This window comes from Salmo salar, chromosome 14, assembly GCF_965601325.2.
Source record: "Salmo salar chromosome 14, fSalSal1, whole genome shotgun sequence".
NCBI classification, from domain to species: Eukaryota; Metazoa; Chordata; class Actinopteri; order Salmoniformes; family Salmonidae; genus Salmo; species Salmo salar.
This window is the reverse complement of record NC_138304.1, coordinates 71,675,063-71,695,721: the sequence shown is the minus strand read 5'-3', so window position 1 is coordinate 71,695,721 and position 20,659 is coordinate 71,675,063. Positions and strand designations below refer to the sequence as shown.

At 43.6% G+C, this 20,659-nt stretch overlaps 2 protein-coding genes across 2 annotated transcripts; one reads left to right on the top strand and one right to left on the bottom strand.

Annotated features, from left to right (window-relative positions):
• Positions 1 to 107: 107 nt before the first annotated feature.
• On the bottom strand, positions 108 to 13,754 carry LOC106569969 (flotillin-1). The gene is made up of 13 exons (XM_014141764.3): positions 13,583 to 13,754; positions 12,812 to 12,872; positions 11,963 to 12,038; positions 11,735 to 11,825; positions 11,076 to 11,219; positions 8,663 to 8,782; positions 8,423 to 8,518; positions 5,583 to 5,735; positions 5,168 to 5,349; positions 4,722 to 4,767; positions 4,199 to 4,336; positions 3,815 to 3,979; positions 108 to 3,149 (listed from the first exon to the last, which is right to left on the bottom strand). The coding sequence occupies exons 2-13, from the start codon at positions 12,852 to 12,854 to the stop codon at positions 3,129 to 3,131; spliced, it is 1,275 nt and encodes a 424-aa protein (XP_013997239.1). The 5' UTR covers positions 12,855 to 12,872; positions 13,583 to 13,754; the 3' UTR covers positions 108 to 3,128.
• Positions 13,755 to 15,045: 1,291 nt separating this feature from the next.
• On the top strand, positions 15,046 to 20,507 carry tbb5 (Tubulin beta chain). Its single transcript, NM_001139793.1, has 4 exons — positions 15,046 to 15,217; positions 18,141 to 18,249; positions 18,610 to 18,720; positions 18,890 to 20,507. Exons 1-4 carry the CDS (start codon positions 15,161 to 15,163, stop codon positions 19,945 to 19,947), a joined length of 1,335 nt encoding a protein of 444 aa, NP_001133265.1. The 5' UTR covers positions 15,046 to 15,160; the 3' UTR covers positions 19,948 to 20,507.
• Positions 20,508 to 20,659: the final 152 nt, after the last annotated feature.

Sequence of the window (20,659 nt, the reverse complement as noted above, 5' to 3'; positions counted from 1 at the left end):
TTGTTTTTGCTAGGTTATTGTGTTTGGGACACTAATTTCCCCTGTGCCATGCCCATTTCACAACCTTCCTACACACACGCACCAAAGAAGACAAGGGAAGACGAGGGTTGTGGTTAATAGAATCAAAGGAATTCTGTATTTGATATAATTTAAGGGTATATGTTTCCTACAAAATACAAATGTCTAAGGTTCCTCATGACACCAGTGCACAGCAATTTGAAAACAATACAGAGACACATTACAATTTTGGCAAGTCTTCAAAAACAAAGTAAACAACACACTATTCTAATATAATGCAAAGAAAACGACATGAAACCAGTCCTGGATACAATCTGCTTGCCATGGAATTCATCTCATTATTTTCATTAAATGTATAGTAAGTAACTTTTTCCCAAGCTTGGTTTGGTTTTCACTGAAACATGCCATTTAAGAATATATAATAAGCAACTATTGGTATTATTTCTTGGTAAAACAAGAGACAACCATGAAAGTAGATTATGTCCTGGTTATAGTAAGACGCAACACAGAAACAGGGTAACATTGTGTTAGTCAGGATAAGGAGGTTTGATTACTCTTGTCTTGTGATGCAACTGAAGGTAACCCTTTTTTGACAAAGCCAGGCCAAGAGCTCAGAAGGTTCTTAATAAAGTATGATAAATGTGACAACTTGACATAAACAGCTGATTTTAGATATGATTTTCTTATCTTTGAGTACAGTATAACATGTTTTAAGCTAAATTGAACACACCTCTTAAAATACTTCACTAAAACAGGTACAGTAGAGGCATTTCTACAGTAATTACAACATCCAAAATATCCCTTATTTTGATGCTTTGGCCATATTTTGAACCTCTGGTTCAGTCTCGGGTTTGGTTACTTATCCATAGCACTAGTACCTGCTATGGGTCATGCCTTCAGGCTCCTGACAAATTACATCGAGACAAAAAACATAAATAAATACAACAAAAAATACATTAAATTAAATATACAACTCAATACATTACAGACTATTCTGTGTAACATCATCAGTACATAAGACGCGATCTTGTGTGGTGACGATGAGGTCAAGGGTGACAGTGTGTGGGGGATAAGGCAAGTTGCTTGTCAGCCTCACTTCCTATACTGAATCAGTCATCTCACTAGACCCTACAATGCCATGAGACACACAGGGCTAGCACGCTATGCTGTCTGGATGATTTCCATTCAACATACTGATCTGAGACATTGATTGAATGATAAGATAAGATAGTACTTTATTAATCCCCCAGAGGGGAAACTTGATTGCACCAGCCAATGCATACAGGGATGAGGAATAACCACTTGCCTTTCCTTTGGTGAAATGCAGTGTCATGAAATACACTGAGTATACAAAATATTAGGAACACCTGCTCTTTCCATGACATAGACTGACCAGGTGAATCCAGGTGAAAGCTATGATCCCTTATTGATGTCACTCGTTAAATCCACATCAATCATTGTAGATGAATGGGAGGAGACATGTTAAAGAAGGATTTTTAAGCCTTGAGACAATTGAGACATGGATTGTGTATGTGTGCCATTCAGAGGGTGAATGGGCAAGACAAAATATTTAAGTGCATTTGAACGAGGTATGGTAGTAGGTGCCAGGTGCACCGGTTTGTGTCAAGAACTGCAACGCTGCTGGGTTTTTCACACTCAACAGTTTCCCGTGTGTATCAAGAATGGTCCACCAGCCAACTTGACACAACTGTGGTAAGCATTGGAGTCAACATGGGCCAGCATCCCTGTGGAACGCTTTCAACAACTTGTAGAGTCCATGCCCCGATGAAATGAGGCTGTTCTGAGGGCAACAATGGATGTATACTCTGTATGTGCCATGTACTCAATGCTTGTATATCATGCTATTATGTCCATTAGTAGTTATGTCTATTAGTAGTACAATACGACACAGCTAGCTTTAGTTTGGGCTGAAAAAGGTTCCCAAAAATAGAAGACATGCTTTCAGAATTTTTTCTTTTTACATGACACCTCTCCTTCTGACGACAATCAACATGTTTCTAACTGAAAATGACTCCCTTTATTATTCATTATCACAGCTGCTATTTCCGTTGATCTGAGGACCACCTTAAGAATAATGTAGCTTCAATGCTAACAGTACATCTCAATTAACATAAATAGTACAACTTCACATTACAGTACGTAGCGTTAGGCAGAAGTGCAATAATTACATGATTATAACGTCAAATTACATGTTGACAGCTATAACAGAGCAGTAAACCAGTCCCCTAGCACTCTGGACAAAAGGAATGCAAGTCACATTTGTGAGAACTGCTACATAATCTGCTTGACTAAAAGGTCCTTTCTAACGAATATTGATTAAATAGGATAATTCCGTGTGAGAGATGTAGAAAGTACAACGAAAACAACATCAAAAACACACAAGTTACGTGTCGTAACAGTGACTGTACACACATCAATGGGAAAGCACACATTTCACAGATAGAAATCCATAGAAAATAATAATATATCGAGAAACAACAGTTGACTGGCCTATTCACACTACTTCTCCCAAGAGCCTTTGCAGGTATAGATTAGAATATTGGATACTTTGAATGGTGAATATTTTTTACATTCATTGTAACTCAAACTTAGTGCCAACAGAGCCGTGACATTTTCTCTTAACCAATTACATTTCGTCAGACTAAAACGACAACCAGTAACATTAAAAACAATGAAAGACTGAAACGTGGATTTGGTCAGGTCCCCTTTTCTTCTGATGAGTAAGACCGAGCGCTGCGAATGACAATACTGGATGGACGAGTTGATTGCGCGCTTGCATTGAACTCGCCAGTTAAGATGCACTTAGGGTTTGGCAGCAAGGCAGTGGACACAGGCAGTTAGGAGGAGGAATCCAGGGCCAAATAGAAAACGGGTTAGAGGTGAAAGGTTAGAGGTGAGATAAGCAGAGAAAAGGGGTACTAAGATACATGGAAAGAAGAGGGGATCGATAGAAAGGGTTGATCATAGAAACAGATACGTCGTTGGTATAACATCCTTGAGGAGAGAAGGTAAGGCTGTGACAGTAGACACATACGCAGACACAGGCAGGGCTATGATGATAGGTCTACCTGAGCACCCAGAGTCTCTCCTCAGCCCATACGAGTCGCCACCTAGAGGATGGACGGACAGGTTGAGAGAGACGGAGAGCGAGAGGGTGGGGTTGGGGGGGGTTTGGAGAGAGAAAGAAAATGAAGGAGTAAGGATTCACAAAGTAGGATCAGTGAGCTAGCCAACTAGGTTTACCAACAATACGAACATTACTATCCGGCATGATATACTATCTTGTACATGATACTTACGATGACACATGTTAACCTTTAGCATTCTTCATAAACCGTCAAGTGGAGAGTTATACATGTACATGCGTGTTTGTCACAGTTATCTGGCAAGTTATTCATATATCCTATCCTGTGAAATATAACTCTAGAGCGTTGGGCCAGTAGCTGAAAGGTCGCTGGTTCGAATACCCGGTCTGTTGATATATCCTTGAGTTAGGCACTTAACTCTAATTTGCTCCGAGGGCGCTGTACTACCATGGCTGTACTACCATGGCTGTACTACCATGGCTGTACTACCATGGCTGTACTACCATGGCTGTCCTTGTAAAACAACACATTTCACTGCACCTCTCCGGTGTATGTGACAATCATTTTGGGGGGGGGGGTAACAACTGGTATAATTAATTGGAGACCTACTGAGAATGTTGTTACGCAGGCAAATAGAAGTCATCTCCTTATATAATACATCCCACACATCGATGGGTAGGCCGTCTCACCTGTGAGATGTTGATTCCGGTCAGTTTCTCCACCGCCGCTGGTAGGCGGGTCATGATGTCTAGCACCTCCCCTGTGAGCTGGGCCGCGCCCACCTCGCCGCCCCCGCTGGAAATCATGGTGATCTTCTGAGCCTGCGCCAGAGGCCTGCTGATCTCCTCCGCCATCTAGAGGAGGGCACAGGCACATACGAGAGGTGTCCGTCCAGTTTCTATGCCCGGTGATCCGATTTGGGGCTCTGCAACTATGTGTACGAACTAACTTTCTATCAGTGTTGTGACTTGTTCATGCAAATCTTCGACTCAATGCAGGATTTAGGCGATCGTTAAACGCGCACATCTCATATGTGTATTTGAGCTCCGTCTCTTCAAAGGTTTGTTTCTCACTAGTGGTAGTTGCTCCAGCAGCATGTCCACCATGGCTCCCTCCTTGTACTGCTGGAAGGCTTCGGCCTTCTTGGCCATCTGCTCTGCCTCGGCTCTCCCCTTCGCCTCCACAGCAAAGGCCTCCGCATCTCCCTTAATCTGAGAGAGAGAGAGAGAGAGAGAGAGAGAGAGAGAGAGAGAGAGAGAGAGAGAGACAGAGAGAGAGAGAGAGAGAGAGAGAGAGAGAGAGAGAGAGAGAGAGAGAGAGAACATTTTGTTATGACGGCCATACTATGTTGTTCCAGCTTCCTTGGGTGTAACTTATCGTAAGTTAACTGCAATATTTAGTAGTATTGATTGAACAAGCAAAATGGCTTGAGTGTGGTGAACATGGACTTATCCTATTGCTATTAAAGTTCTCTCTGCTCATACGAGTCACAGACACAAGAATGAGCTGCTTTTAGGGGTAAAACAAGCTTGGAACAGTCCTATACTAACAATGTAGTTTTCAGAATCTATCTCGAACAATGTGATGCTCACTCACCCTAATGGACTCTGCTTCAGCCTCTGCCTCCATGATGAGCTGTGCACTGTGGGAAGAGAAACATTTATTTGATCTCATACACCTTGGTTGGCCAGTGAGGTATACAGTACAGATATAGTACATTGTACATATTCAGTATAGTTTGTATATGTGTTTTTTTGTCTGTCTCATACATTTACATTTTAGTCATTTAGCAGACGCTCTTATCCAGAGCGACTTACAGTAGTGAGTGCATACATTTCATACATTTTTTTTTTTTCCCCCCCCGTACTGGTCCCCCGTGGGAATCGAACCCACAACCCTGGCGTTGCAAACACCATGCTCTACCAACTGAGCCACACTCCATCGAACGCATTATTATCTAGTATATTTTCATTGTCTATGCAATTGTTCACAAAATACAATATATAATGTGTGAAAGGTCATTTGGAGACCCTGTTACTCACCGCTGGGCCTCGGCCAGCTTCTCCAGGCGGTATCTCTCGGCCTCAGCGGGCTTCTTGACCTTAGCCTCCAGCTCCTTTTCCCTGCGGGTGATCTCCTGCTCCTGGAGCATGATCTGCTGAGAGCGCTCCACCACCTTGACCTGCATCTTCTCCTCCTCGATGCGCTGCTTGGTCTTAGCCACCTGACAGGGAGGGTTCAAACGGTAAGACCAAGATCTCAGTAGCGCTCCTTATGACCATTTTTAAGAGGTTATGTTTTACCTCTATATTTTTTTTCTTTATTCTGTGTTTTACCTTTGTGTTGTTTTGTTTCAATTGGTTTGGTGAGCTGCTTTCCATTTTGAGAACAAACAAATAACGAGATTGGGTGTGCAATACAATACATCCATGTCTTAGTGTAATATCATGGACATACCTGTAGCTGGTAGGCCATCTCGGACTCCGCCTTCTTGGTGTTGACTTCGATGTCATAGGATGCTTTCTTCAGCTCATAGTCCCTCTGAGCCTTGGCCATCTGGATCTCATTTACATACTGGGCTGAGATCTTCTCCTGCATGGCATGGGCTTCCTACAGAGAGAGACACAGAGAGAGGAAAAAAGAAACGAGTAGTTTGGAGATGGAAAGGTTGAGATTGAGTACCAGGAAAGAGAAAAGTAATGTATCTATTTATTTCAACTTTATTTAACCAGTTAGGCTAGTTGAGAGCAAGTTCTCATTTACAGAAGATGAGTGTGCAAGTAGAGATACGGGTGTGCAAAGGAGCAAAATAAATAAAATAAATAACAGTATGGGGATAAGGTAGTTGGATGGGCTATTTACAGATGGGCTATGTACAGGTGCAGGGATCTGTGAGTTGCTCTGACAGCTGGTGCTTAAAGTTAGTGAGGGAGGTATGAGTCTCCAGCTTCAGTGATTTTTGCAGTTCGTTCCAGTCATTGGCAGCAGAGAACTGGAAGGAAAGGCGGCCAAAGGGGGAATTGGCTTTGGGGGTGACCAGTGAAATATACAGTGGGGGAAAGAAGTATTTGATCCCCTGCTGATTTTGTACGTTTGCCCACTGATAAAGAAAGGATCAGTCTATAATTGTAATGGTAGGTTTATTTGAACAGTGAGAGACAGAATAACAACAAAAATATCCAGAAAAACGCATGTCAAAAATGTTATAAATTTATTTGCATTTTAAGGAGGGAAATAAGTATTGACCCCCTCTCAATCTGAAAGATTTCTGGCTCCCAGGTGTCTTTTATACAGGTAACGAGCTGAGATTAGGAGCACTAACTGCAGCTTGTTACCTGTAAAAAAGACACATGTCCACAGAAGCAATCAATCAATCAGATTCCAAACTCTCCACCATGGCCAAGACCAAAGAGCTCTCCAAGGATGTCAGGGACAAGATTTTAGACCTACACAAGGCTGGAATGGGCTACAAGACCATCGCCAAGCAGCTTGGTGAGAAGGTGACAACAGTTGGTGCGATTATTCGCAAATGGAAGAAACACAAAAGAACTGTCAATATCCCTCGGCCTGGGGCCCCATGCAAGATCTCACCTCGTGGGGTTGCAATGATCATGAGAACGGTGAGGAATCAGCCCAGAACTACACGGGAGGATCTTGTCAATGATCTCAAGGCAGCTGGGACCATTGTCACCAAGAAAACAATTGGTAACACACTACGCCGTGAAGGACTGAAATCCTGCAGCGCCCGCAAGGTCCCCCTGCTCAAGAATACATATACATGCCCATCTGAAGTTTGCCAATGAACATCTGAATGATTCAGAGGACAACTGGTGAAAGTGTTGTTGTTAGAGGAGACGAAAATGGAGCTCTTTGGCATCAACTCAACTCGCCGTGTTTGGAGAAGGAGGAATGCTGCCTATGACCCCAAGAACACCATCTCCACCGTCAAACATGGAGGTGGAAACATTATGCTTTGGGGGTGTTTTTCTGCTAAGGGGACAGGACAACTTCACCGCATCATTTGACGGGGCCATGTACTGTCAAATCTTGGGTGAGAACCTCCTTCCCTCAGCCAGGGCATTGAAAATGGGTCGTGGATGGGTTTTCCAGCATGACAATGACTCAAAACACACGGCCAAGGCAACAAAGGAGTAGCTCAAGAAGAAGCACATTAACCTGAGTGGCCTAGCCAGTCTCCAGACCTTAATCCCATAGAAGATCTGTGGAGGGAGCTGAAGGTTTGAGTTGCCAAACGTCAGCCTCGAAACCTTAAAGACTTGGAGAAGATCTGCAAAGAGGAGTGGGACAAAATCCCTCCTGAGATGTGTGCAAACCTGGTGGCCAACTACAAGAAACGTCTGACCTCTGTGATTGCCAACAAGGGTTTTGCCACCAAGTACTAAGTCATGTTTTGCAGAGGGGTCAAGTACTTATTTCCCTCATTAAAATGGAAATCATTTTATAACATTTTTGACATGCGTTTTTCTGGATTTTTTTTGTTGTTATTCTGTCTCTCACTATTCATATAAACCTACCATTAAAATTATAGACTGATAATTTCTTTATCAGTGTGCAAACGTACAAAATCAGCAGGGGATCAAATACTTTTTTCCCCAACTGTACCTGCTGGAGCGCATGCTACGGGTGGGTGCTGCTATGGTGACCTGTGAGCTGAGATAAGTCAGGGCTTTACCTAGCAAAGACTTAAAGATGACCTGGAGCCAGTGGGTTTGGCGACGAATATGAAGCGAGGGCCAGCCAACGAGAGCATACAGGTCACAGTGGTGGGTAGTATATGGGGCTTTGGTGACAAAATGGATGGCACTGTGATAGACTGCATCCAATTTGCTGAGTAGAGTGTTGGAGGCTATTTTGTAAATTACATCACCGAAGTCAAGGATCGGTAGGATAGTCAGTTTTACGAGGGTATGTTTGGCAGCATGAGTGAAGGAGGCTTTGTTGCGAAATAGGAAGCCGATTCTAGATTTAATTTTGGATTGGAGATGCTTAATGTGAGTCTGGAAGGAGAGATCTATGTATATATATTTCTATATAGATATGGGGAATTGTAAATGATGCAGACAATTACATTGATGGAAACTACAATCTATCTGCAATATTAAAGTTGGTCTACCCCCCAAAATAAAAAACATCAAGTAAGAACGGATAAGGAAAACCAAGCAAAAGAAAATATGATGGTGAATTTCGAAATAAACAAGAGCAAGGTAAAGGATAACGGGTTGAAGAAGAGAAGGTAGAAAGAATGAGAGACCAGAGAGAAGGGAGGGGTGGCTCACCCTGATCACAGCATCCCTCTTGAACTGGGCCTCTCCGATGCGGGCGTCTTTCTGCACCTGGGCGGTCCTGGATTTCCCCAGTGAGTGGAGGTAGTCCTGAACCACAGAGAGGAAGACAACAACATGCTTTAAGTTTAGGGTCGATTATTTACCTGGCATTCATCTAGTGTCAATTATTTACCTAGTATCGGAGAAACTGCAAAAAATGGAGTCTCCATTGAAAGTAGAGAGAGAAAGCACCTGGTCATCGTGAACGTCTTTGAGCGTGTAGCTGACCACGCTGATGCCCATGTTGACCAGGTCAGACGAGGCCACCTTGAACACCTCCTCCGAGAACTTCTTACGGTCCCTATAGATCTCCTGATGGGGGGGGGGGGGGAAATAACAGAGTTAGGGCCTATGTTGATATACCTTCATTGACAATAAAAAGATGCAGTGCTCCCTCTCCATCATGTTACTATGTTGTTGAACACATAGCCAGAAATAGATTTCCATATGACTATGGTTCGACTATATATATATAAAACGGTTTGATTTGTTGTTTGTTATGGTCTGTTTGTTATGGTCTGTTTGTAGTCTGTTTGTGGTCTGTTTGTTATGGTCTGTTTGTTATGGTCTGTTTATGGTCTGTTTGTGGTCTGTTTTATATGGTCTGTTTATGGTCTGTTTATGGTCTGTTTATGGTCTGTTTGTTATGGTCTGTTTGTGGTCTGTTTGTTATGGTCTGTTAATGGTCTGTTTATTATGGTCTGTTTGTGGTCTGTTTTATATGGTCTGTTTGTTATGGTCTGTTTATGGTCTGTTTATTATGGTCTGTTTGTGGTCTGTTTGTTATGGTCTGTTTATGATCCGTTTGTTACGGTCTGTTTGTTATGGTATGTTTGTTATGGTCTGTTTATGGTCTGTTTGTTATGGTCTGTTTTATATAGTCTGTTTTATATGGTCTGTTTATGGTCTGTTTGTGGTCTGTTTGTTATAGTCTGTTTATGGTCCGTTTGTTACGGTCTGTTTGTTATGGTCTGTTTATGGTCTGTTTGTTATGGTCTGTTTGTGGTCTGTTTTATATGGTCTGTTTATGGTCTGTTTGTGGTCTGTTTTATATGGTCTGTTTATGGTCTGTTTGTTATGGTCTGTTTATGGCCTATTTGATATGGTCTGTTTGTGATCTGTTTATGGCCTGTTTGCTATGGTCTGTTTGTTATGGTCTGTTTATTATGGTAGGTCACAAGCCATTTCTAACATGCAATGTGCTGTTTTGCGTATGGTACATACACTACCGTTCAAAAGTTTGGGGTCACTTAGAAATATCCTTGTTTTTGAAAGAAAAGCACATTTTTTGTCCATTAAAATTACATCAAATTGATCAGAAATACAGTGTAGACATTGTTAATGTTGTAAATTACTATTGTAGCTGGAAACCATCACTCCTGTGTTCCAAAGGCACATTGTGTTACCTAATCCAAGTTTATCATTTTAAAAGGCTAATTTAATTGATCATTAGAAAACCCTTTTGCAATTATGTTAGCCCAGCTGAAAACTGTTGTTCTGATTAAAGAAGCAATACAACTGGCCTTCTTTAGACTAGTTGAGTATCTGGAGCATCAGCATTTGTGGGTTCGATTACAGGCTCAAAATGGCTAGAAACAAAGAACTTTCTTCTGAAACTCACCAGTCTATTCTTGTTCTGCGAAATGATGTCTATTCCATGCGAGAAATTGCCAAGATACTGAAGATCTCGTACAATGCTATGTACTACTCCCTTCACAGAACAGCGCAAACTGGCTCTAACCAGAATAGAAAGAGGAGCCTCACAAGTCCTCAACTGGCAGCTTCATTAAATAGTACCCGCAAAATACCAGTCTCAACGTCAACAGTGAAGAGGTGACTCCGGGATGCTGGCCTTCTCAACTCCGGGATGCCGGCCTTCTAGGCAAAGTTGCAAAGAAAAAGCCATATCTCAGACTGGCCAATAAAAATAAAAGATTAAGATGGGCAAAAGACCACAGACACTGGACAGTGGAACTCTGCCTAGAAGGCCAGCATCCCGGAGTCGCCTCTTCACTGTTGACGTTGAGACTGGTATTTTTCGGGTACTATTTAATGAAGCTGCCAGTTGAGGACTTGTGAGGCATCTGTTTCTCAAACTAGTGTACATACAAAAATACCCTCTAATAAAAGGTGACATTATGTATAGTGTCGCCTCATAATAAACAATTGATCTCAAATCCAAAATGCTGGAGTATAGGGCCAAATTAAAAGTTTTAGCTTCGCTGTCCAAATAAATGGGTAGGGGAGTGCATCTCTGGCCATAGCGCTTGGGTTTGGTCATGGCTTTAAAGCATTGAAATCAGTGATCTGCTACAATATGCTGTTTGTTTATCTGTAACTGTGGATGTGGCCAGTAAGGGTGCTATCCAGTTTACCTCATGCAACCATGAAGAAGGCAAATAGTGCCGAAATGTTTCTATATTGCACTAAAATGAGTGAGCTGCTATAATGTAACTGACCCCAGATCTGTTTGTGACATCTTGCAAAACAGATGTTCTACAACAGGTTGGTAAAAACAAGCATTGTGATTGGGTACTCGACAGGTACTCGGCTTCGCCTTGTACCTACGACTGCAGCACAGCTGTGCTAAAAAGGTCAAGTTTACCTCCACAGTCAGGTGGGCGATAATGGCCCTCTGGTGACCCTCCAGCGTCTCCAGGGCGATTTGGGCGATCTCGCCCTCCGACTTCCCCATGAACATCTGGCAGGCTGCGGCCAGCATCTGCTTGTTCTGCCCCTGGATCTTCATCTGGACGGAGGAGAGCACACAGGTTAATAGTTCATTAGGGCACGCAACCGAAAACATCTTGATATGTTTTGAAACAGAAAACTAAAATGTGCATTTTATGAGCAGGTTCAGGTAGTCCCTCCCTGTTTTAGTCTGTTGTTGGTGATTAATGAGCATGACTCAGGTGTGCACAGTGCTAAACAAACAGAAGCATCTGCTGTATACTACCCGACTACACAGCAGTAGTAGTTGTACTAACACTCCAACAGGCAGGGTTACTCAGTTCTGTCCAAAGCACAAGCGAGTGAGGTATTTAATCATTTAATACCAGTGTATAAATTAATGATATAAGCAAAACAGTTGGCATGTTTTAATTGGCTACTTGATACCATTATTGCCCACCTGACTGTGGAGGTAAACTTTTTAGCACAGTTGTGCTGCGGTCATTGATACAAGGCTTAAAAGTGATGTAACAGATTAGTGCAGCTACATTGGCTCAGGAAGAAATGGAGACAGAGAAAGATGGAGAGACAAACCTGGGCAATACCAGTGACCGAGATGGGAACCCCATGGCGGGTGTAGACTTTATCACTCTTTACGTTCAGCGTCAGAGTGTTCAGGGAGATCCTGGGAGAGAGGAGAGGAAAGGAGGGAGAGATATAGTCATTCCACAATGCTGTAATATGATATCCCAAAACAATGGCAAATGGCAACGCACGGCCAATATATGCGTTTGCAGACATGAACAGGAAAAGAGACCGCACCTCTGGATCTTCTGAACACAGGGAAGCACAAACACTCTGCCTCCAGAAATCATTACTGGAGGAGAACGGCAGAGCCCTGAGAAACAGAAAGCGAGAGAGGGAGAGCGAGAGAGAGGGAGAGCGAGAGAGGGAGAGCGAGAGAGAGAGAGGGAGAGCGAGAGAGGGAGAGCGAGAGAGAGAGAGGGAGAGCGAGAGAGGGAGAGCGAGAGAGAGAGAGGGAGAGCGAGAGAGGGAGAGCGAGAGAGGGAGAGAGAGAGAGAGAGAGAGGGAGAGCGAGAGAGAGAGAGCGAGAGAGGGAGGGCGAGAGAGGGAGAGCGAGAGAGCGAGAGAGAGAGGGAGAGAGCGAGAGAGGGAGAGAGCGAGAGAGAGAGAGCGAGAGAGAGAGCGAGAGGGAGAGCGAGAACGAGAGCGAGCGAGAGCGAGAGAGAGAGAGCGAGAGAGGGAGGGAGACCGAGAGAGGGAGGGCGAGAGAGGGAGGGCGAGAGAGGGTGAGAGCGAGAGAGGGAGAGAGCGAGAGAGGGAGGGAGAGCGAGAGAGAGAGAGAGAGCGAGAGAGGGAGGGCGAGAGAGGGAGAGCGAGAGAGGGAGAGCGAGAGAGGGTGAGAGCGAGAGAGGGAGAGAGCGAGAGAGGGAGGGAGAGCGAGAGAGAGAGAGAGAGCGAGAGAGGGAAGGCGAGAGAGGGAGAGCGAGAGAGGGAGAGCGAGAGAGGGAGGGCGAGAGAGGGAGGGCGAGAGAGGGAGAGAGCGAGAGGATGGTGAGATACGCATGTGAGTATTACTACCATCTTACAGCTCTTTAATGTAGTATGTTCATAAATGGAGAGTAGAATTGTATTGATTAGAGAATGGACCTGACACCACCATAGCTTCATTTGGACCACATGTGTAGAACATGTTTTTCTCCCTCAGATTCTAGAAAGACAAAAACAACACACACACACACACACACACACACACACCACACACACACACACACACACACACACACACACACACACACACAATTTAATTCAACAATTTCAGATACCAAGCTTCAATGCTTGGCAATGGCCTGACAGTGGGCTACTTAAGAGTCTACCTTGGCCTATTGCTCAAGCATTTATTGCTTAATTCATCAGTCATGCTTGACAGCTTTGACTGAAATCTATACAGTAGACCTAATAATAATTTCATATAGCTACTGTAAGTAACAAATGGGACTAAACGTTTTCAATATTTCAATTAAGATTTAATCTGAATTTGAGCAGGTAGTCAGTATTAGAACTAATGTGATCTTCTCCGTGAAAATCCAAGGGAGCAGGATCCTTGAGAAAGTTCTCGAGACAACACTGGCAGCTAATTTAATTTGCGTAAATGTTGCGCATCATCACCCAGGACATTTTGCTGCATAAAGAGCATAGAAAGACGAGCTCATATATGTATCAACAAATGTATCAACACACATGCTAATGGGATGTAAATAAAACATGCAAGACTGTAGCAACTCGTTACCAAATTATACAAATGTGTCCAATTCCACTATCCTTTTTGCCAGACCCCACTGCTGTTTACATACATTGCAATCCGAGATGCAATGCATCAAATCAATCGAATGATTAGGCGAAATATGTCCATTTACTTACCAATTTGACAGAATGAACTAATGCAGAATGCAAATGTATAGATTATTGTTTTTGCTCTCAAAATACAGCAGCGTTATTCTTGCTATCGTCTGTCCAATAGACTGTATGTATATACGAAGCGTTCGTCCCGTTATAGCTCTTCCCGTCAAAAGCGTCTATCCATCGTCTCACGCCCATTATAAAATGTGCTGTCGCCATCTGGTGTTGTGGTGGTGAATTAAATCTCATTCAATGATCAGTGTGAAAAACTTCAGTATTTAGGATACAATATCGAATTACTTAGCTATATCAACAAAATCATTGACTTTGTGCTCTTTAGTTTAACTTTTTTATTTGTTGTTTATTTGATGTGACGCCCCCCTCTCTCTCTACCGCACCTGCTGTCTCAACCTCTGACTGCTCTGCTAATAAAAGCCAACTGACATTTACTCCTGAGGTGCTGACCTGTTGCACCCTCTACAACCACTGTGATTATTATTTGACCCCACAGGCCATCTATGAACATTTGTACATCTTGAAGAACGTTATAGCCTTAAGGACCATGTACTCTTATAATCTTCACCGCCACAGCCAGAAGAGGACTGGCCACCCCTCAGAGCCTGGTTCCTCTCTATGTTTCCTCCTAGGTTCCTTCCTTTCTAGGGAGTTTTTTCTAGCCACCGCGCTCCTACATCTGCATTGCTTGCTGTTTGGGGTTTTAGGCTGGGTTTCTGTATAAGCCCTTTGTGACATCTGCTGATGTAAAAAGGGCTTTATAAATACATTTGATTGATTGGTGTGGAGCTTAAATGTGTTGCTTCCTCCAACCACCCCATTGAATGTTTGTCTTATTAAGGCCTCATACGCAGTGACCTGGGGTAATCAGCACAGCACATATATATGTAACCATGCTACATTGGATGTTATAACCAAACAGCAGAAGATAGTGTTCTGCAATAATCATTATATTTGTTTTAAACTCAAAATGTAGGATGATGAACATCATTTTGGGTTTATTGTAGTAAGGTTATCAATATGTAAGTAATTTGTCTTGGCTGATCTGATTTCAGGGAATCAATTGTTGTACATAATATTCATTTCTGATTGTTTTATTCAAGGAACTATTTTCACATATAATAGGGGGGGGGGGGATTATTTTCCAACAATACATTTTTCCAATACATTTTTAGACCATTTTATAGGAGTCTTACAGGATTCGAGGCAAATCATACAATTCATGATCATCTAGTTAGAAAATCTTTGATAGCGAGTGCGCTGACTCCATGTCCTGCCAGCTCCAACAGGGCAGTGTAACAGGACGGGACGCGGCACTCCCTCTCCACTTCCGGCCCCTTTCTTTACGGCAGAGAAACCCTTTAGATTTTCTTTCCTCATCCAATCAAGATTGGGTTTCCGAAGTCCTTGACCAATCATTAGCGCAAGCTTCGCTTTGGCCACTGTCCAGTCTTTTACATTCTTTGTCCCGCCTTGCTCAAAGGTGGCATCCACATACTTCACAGTGGTGAGTGTGTCAACAGCGTCGACAAAACAGCACTTCAGTTTATTCTCTTTTATTTTCTATTACTACACGCTCTCAGAATGAGGGAAATTGTACACATTCAGGCCGGGCAGTGCGGTAACCAGATTGGGGCCAAGGTAAGAATCTTAAAAACTAAAACGAACAATGTCTAGTCTTACATTTGGGAATTCATAAATAATGCATTGTACAAACTATTTGTTGCTTCTCAAAAAGTTGTATTCTAGACTATGGGTATTTTAAGTTTAAAAAAAATCCACTTAGCCTAAATGATGAACATTCAATGCAGTATTTTCCGTTATGGTCTCTTTTTCTAACATGAGGCCATTTAAAGTTCTCAATGGATGAAGAGTACCGGAATGAATATGTCTTTTGTTGTCTGCTTTTCAGTCCAGTTGTAAAGCTTCTACGTCGTTTTTGTTCTTTATGGGATATACATTTATCTTTTGCCAATGTAGACTAGTCTTAGAAGAAAGCACAACTGGATAAACGATGACAGTTATTTTATTACGGTAAGAATATCCTCCGGGACTATTGAGACGTGATTTCGCTGGGCGTCTGTCTGCTCTTTATGCCACGCTCATTGTTTCGTGTCTGGAATAGACTTTTCTTCAATAGACTACGAAAAAGAGATGTCTAAAATTAAGTCTTTAAAACACAGATGAAAAAAACATCTAGACATTTATACACAAGACACTTCGTCCTAAAGTTATGGCACGGTGGAAAACCTATAGCTTCACATAGGCTTGTTCACCCCCCCGCGGTTTACAGATGTTGACGCGCAAAGATAGCTTTTTCGAGATTTTTTTTTTTTGGGGCGGGGGGTTTGACAAGTTTACATTTCCTATACTTTTCGTCTCAGTAGACTATGCGTATTCCCTTGCATTACACATTTAGGTAAGTAGGCTATGTCTTTACATAGCCTCCTATCATATTATTGAGTCATCTTTAGGCAGTGGCACGCGTCAAACTTTAAACATAACTTGTTAAAGAGTAGGGGGCTTTTTTACGACAAAAACGCGTCTGTTGCGCATTGACACGTCGCCTCTTGACTGAGTACGCATAATAGACCATTAAAATAAACCATTATTAACGTGATGGTGATTTAAATAGAATAGCGGGGACACTACAGCTGTTGTCTTATTGGGGATGAATCAACGTCCTTTAATTTAAGGGGAAAAAAGGGGAAAGTTGCTGGAGCAGGCAAGGGAGAGATTAATGAACGGGCTCCCGAGTGGCGCAGCGATCTAAGGCACTACAGTCCCTAGTTCGAATCCAGGCTGTATCACATCCGGCTGTGATTGTAAGTTCCATAGGGCAGCGCACAATTTGTCCACCGTCGTTCAGGTTTGGCCGAGGTAGGCCGTCATTGTAAATAAGAATTTGTTTGTAACTGACTTGCCTAGTTAAATAATAAATATAAAACGCCAACAACTGTGAAGGGGACTTCTGGGGAGGGATATGAACAGGCTGTGGACTATGAGAGCACATGACATCGTTTAAATGACTAATGCTTGTGATAAGGAGTCGAGTAGACACTTTAGTGTAGCCTATATGTTTTTATCCACAACTTAGTTATTTTACACAACACCATTTGGGGACACCAGCCATAGAGGGTCCAGTGGGCCAGTGAAATGTCATCAACATAATGTAATATCCACAAGGCCTCAATAACTCTCTTTAAATAGGTTGTCTATACCAAATAGCTACAGAAGTCTATTCAGGCCTACCCTTTGTAGTGAATGGAATTCTTATGGGAAATGGAGTGTCAATAGGCTAACTTGGTAGCTCTAACTTATTGATGTGTTAAATGCGAATGTGTATTACCAGACAGCACAGTGAACAAGAATGGGCCATTTCACTAATATTTCTTGATATTGAGAGGGGTTCAAGAATAGATGGTAAAGTGGGGTGAAAGCTCAAAGAGGCGTTTCATATAAAACATGGTTCTCGCGCTCTCTATTTCAGATTAGGGTCAGTTGAGTTCGCATCAATCTGTCCCACGAGGCTAATTCCTCTGGGATGGTTCCACTTTGCCCGCTCACGTGGTAGCCTACAGAGTATTGCTTCTCTCTCTCTCTCGTTCAGCCGTTTGTAACACATCTTCATGGACGGTAGATATTCTAACGTTAAGTATAGAGTTGTTTTCAGCAGCTCTTTACGCCCATCTCTTGAGCTTGTCATCCACTCCAAGGCTAGATGTTTCTCCACATTACTCCGATCCCTTGTTGTTGCTGCAGCCCTCCCAGGTCAGAAAAGTGACATCAGTAGTAGTGACACGACCGTGCACGCGTGGATGTGTACGTGCATCACATCCACACTCATGCATCTACACACACTTCTCAGACTTCGAAATACCACACACACCATGGCTTTGCAGTGGGACAGCGAAGCTGAACTAACGAATACACCGAGCACACCACAACTGTAATTGCTCTGTACGTTGCACAAGGGGGGGACTCTGTAGCCTAGCTCGAAAAGCACCAATTCAGGAAGAGAAATGAACGTGCTGCTCAATGTCTTGTGACTGCGAAGGCAATTATCTCTTGTGATTTGCCTGTGGTTTCTACACTCCCTGAGAGAATCCGGCAGCATCCCCCCCCCCCCCCCCCACCCCACCTGTGGTAGCTGGGAGGTCAGGAGCACACATCTGTGTCAGGATAGACAGCCCAACTGGATGACATTTTCAATAGTTTGGGAATTATGTCGTGTATTGAATATCCCCGTACGGTATATGTTTCAACTTAACATAGTGTGTCTTGCATGATGTTTTGTATGTTATGTGTTGTAGAGGATACCTTGTATGGTATAGGGTCTTCTTCATCTTTACAGCAATAGTCATTTTTTTCATGACATTTCTAATGTAACAATATAGTAACAACAATAACCAAATATACTACCACTAGCACAGCTTCCCAACCACTTGACCTCACACCACCCCACATTCTGCTGGTAGTTCAGCCACTGAGGGCAACCTGCACGTTAGCAGTGCTGGCCTGTGTCAATTCGAGCCTCTCGGTTGACATTTCTCGACCTCTTTAGTTCTGGGAGGTGATCAGCGATGAACATGGCATCGACCCCACAGGCACCTACCACGGAGACAGCGACCTGCAGCTGGACAGGATCAGTGTCTACTACAACGAGGCTTCAGGTAGCACACCTACACCCTCTGCAGTTACAAACAACCTTTCAACAGAAGAACGTCTTTGCTGCTTACACAGACATGTACATATATGCAAACGTACATACATGTATGCATTTATTCTATTGAAATTGAGATTCATTTAAAATTCTATCCATAATGTGACGTAATGGGTGAACATCTCAACGTGGCAGGGGATACTGGATAGGATCACACATTTCGTGGACTAGTGGTGTTGTACAGGAAGTGATGTATTTTGTCCACCTCTGGTGGACAGACAGGAGCTCCACTCCCCTTGACATCATATAGCCCATTGTTCCCTGCAGTATTGAGCTGGTGTGTGTCTCTCTATCGTTGTCTCTCATGGAGGTGGCAAGTATGTACCCAGAGCGGTCCTAGTGGACCTGGAGCCCGGCACCATGGATTCTGTCAGATCCGGACCCTTCGGGCAGATCTTCAGACCAGACAACTTTGTGTTTGGTAAGGAACTTGAGGGGTTTGGGTTTAGCACTGCTTGGACATTGAAGGGACATATCACTTTTAGTTAGCACATAGGAAAATGAAACACGGGGAAAAAGTCATTATGAAACAGACCTGTCATTTCAGGTGTTTGAGGTCTTATGTCCCTCCTTTCCTCTGATGTTTCTAGGTCAGAGCGGTGCAGGAAACAACTGGGCAAAGGGCCACTACACTGAGGGAGCAGAGCTGGTGGACTCAGTCCTGGATGTGGTGAGGAAAGAGGCTGAGAGCTGCGACTGCCTCCAGGGCTTCCAGCTCACCCACTCCCTGGGTGGGGGCACTGGCTCGGGCATGGGCACCCTGCTCATCAGCAAGATCCGTGAAGAGTACCCCGACCGTATCATGAACACCTTCAGCGTGGTGCCCTCCCCTAAAGTATCAGACACTGTGGTGGAGCCCTACAATGCCACCCTGTCAGTCCACCAGCTAGTGGAGAACACAGACGAGACCTTCTGCATTGACAACGAGGCTCTCTACGACATCTGCTTCCGTACCCTCAAACTCACCACGCCGACTTACGGAGACCTCAACCACCTGGTGTCGGCCACCATGAGCGGAGTCACCACTTGCCTGCGTTTCCCCGGTCAGCTCAACGCCGACCTCCGTAAACTGGCCGTCAACATGGTACCTTTCCCCCGTCTCCACTTCTTCATCCCTGGCTTCGCACCCCTTACCAGCAGGGGGAGCCAGCAGTACCGTGCCCTCACCGTGCCTGAGCTCACTCAGCAAGTGTTCGACGCCAAGAACATGATGGCCGCATGTGACCCGCGCCACGGTCGCTACCTTACTGTCGCCGCTGTCTTCCGTGGCCGCATGTCCATGAAGGAGGTGGACGAGCAGATGCTCAACGTCCAGAACAAGAACAGCAGCTACTTCGTTGAATGGATCCCCAACAACGTCAAGACGGCCGTGTGCGACATTCCTCCAAGAGGCCTCAAAATGGCCGTCACCTTCATCGGCAACAGCACAGCCATCCAGGAGCTGTTCAAGCGCATCTCTGAGCAGTTCACCGCCATGTTCCGCCGCAAGGCCTTCCTCCATTGGTACACCGGAGAGGGCATGGACGAGATGGAGTTCACTGAGGCCGAGAGCAACATGAATGACCTGGTGTCTGAGTACCAGCAGTACCAGGACGCCACTGCCGAGGAGGAGGGAGAGTTTGAGGAGGAGGCTGAGGAGGACGCTTAAAGACGGAGTGAAGCAACACGAGCGAGGAGGAGGAATTAAGAAAAGTCCTACAAAAAGTCTGAAAAATGACAAAATACCACAAAAAGAGAAAAACAAGAAAAGTACCAAAAGAAAACCGGAGGAATACTATAGAACGTAGCTGAGAAGAGTAGGAGCCCAACTGCACACCCATAAATGGAGGATCCTATCTGATAATGAACTGGAACATAATAGGGAGAGGTCTCGGAATTGAATTCCATTTGACCATAGCAAGGTTTTGAAACAAGATTATCTGAAGGAACCTCAGCAAATTTGTGTGTACAGAACATTTTAGTAAATGTTTACACATTGAACCAATTTTCAAATAGAAGCCATTGTTATTTTAGGTCAAGCCAGTTCGTCTATATGTCCAAACCCTGCTATAGTGTCAGGTATTGTTGACATCTGTACTGCACTATGAAGGGTTGAAACTGCAACTTTCTTGCATGTTTTTTGTTTAAATTCTGATTATAATTGTTTTGATCCTTGAGAAAGTGAAAAGCAAGGTGCCTCCTGGGAGAAATAAAAAGGCATTTTTAGAAGACCTCTCTCTGTTGTTATTATTAGAAGGAAAATATTGATATTAGTGTGGTATAATGAAGCAATAATACACTCACAAGGAATCTATTAGAAACACTTACAGTAACACCATTGCATTGAACATTTTGAAAATCAGGTCAATAGAAACAAATAT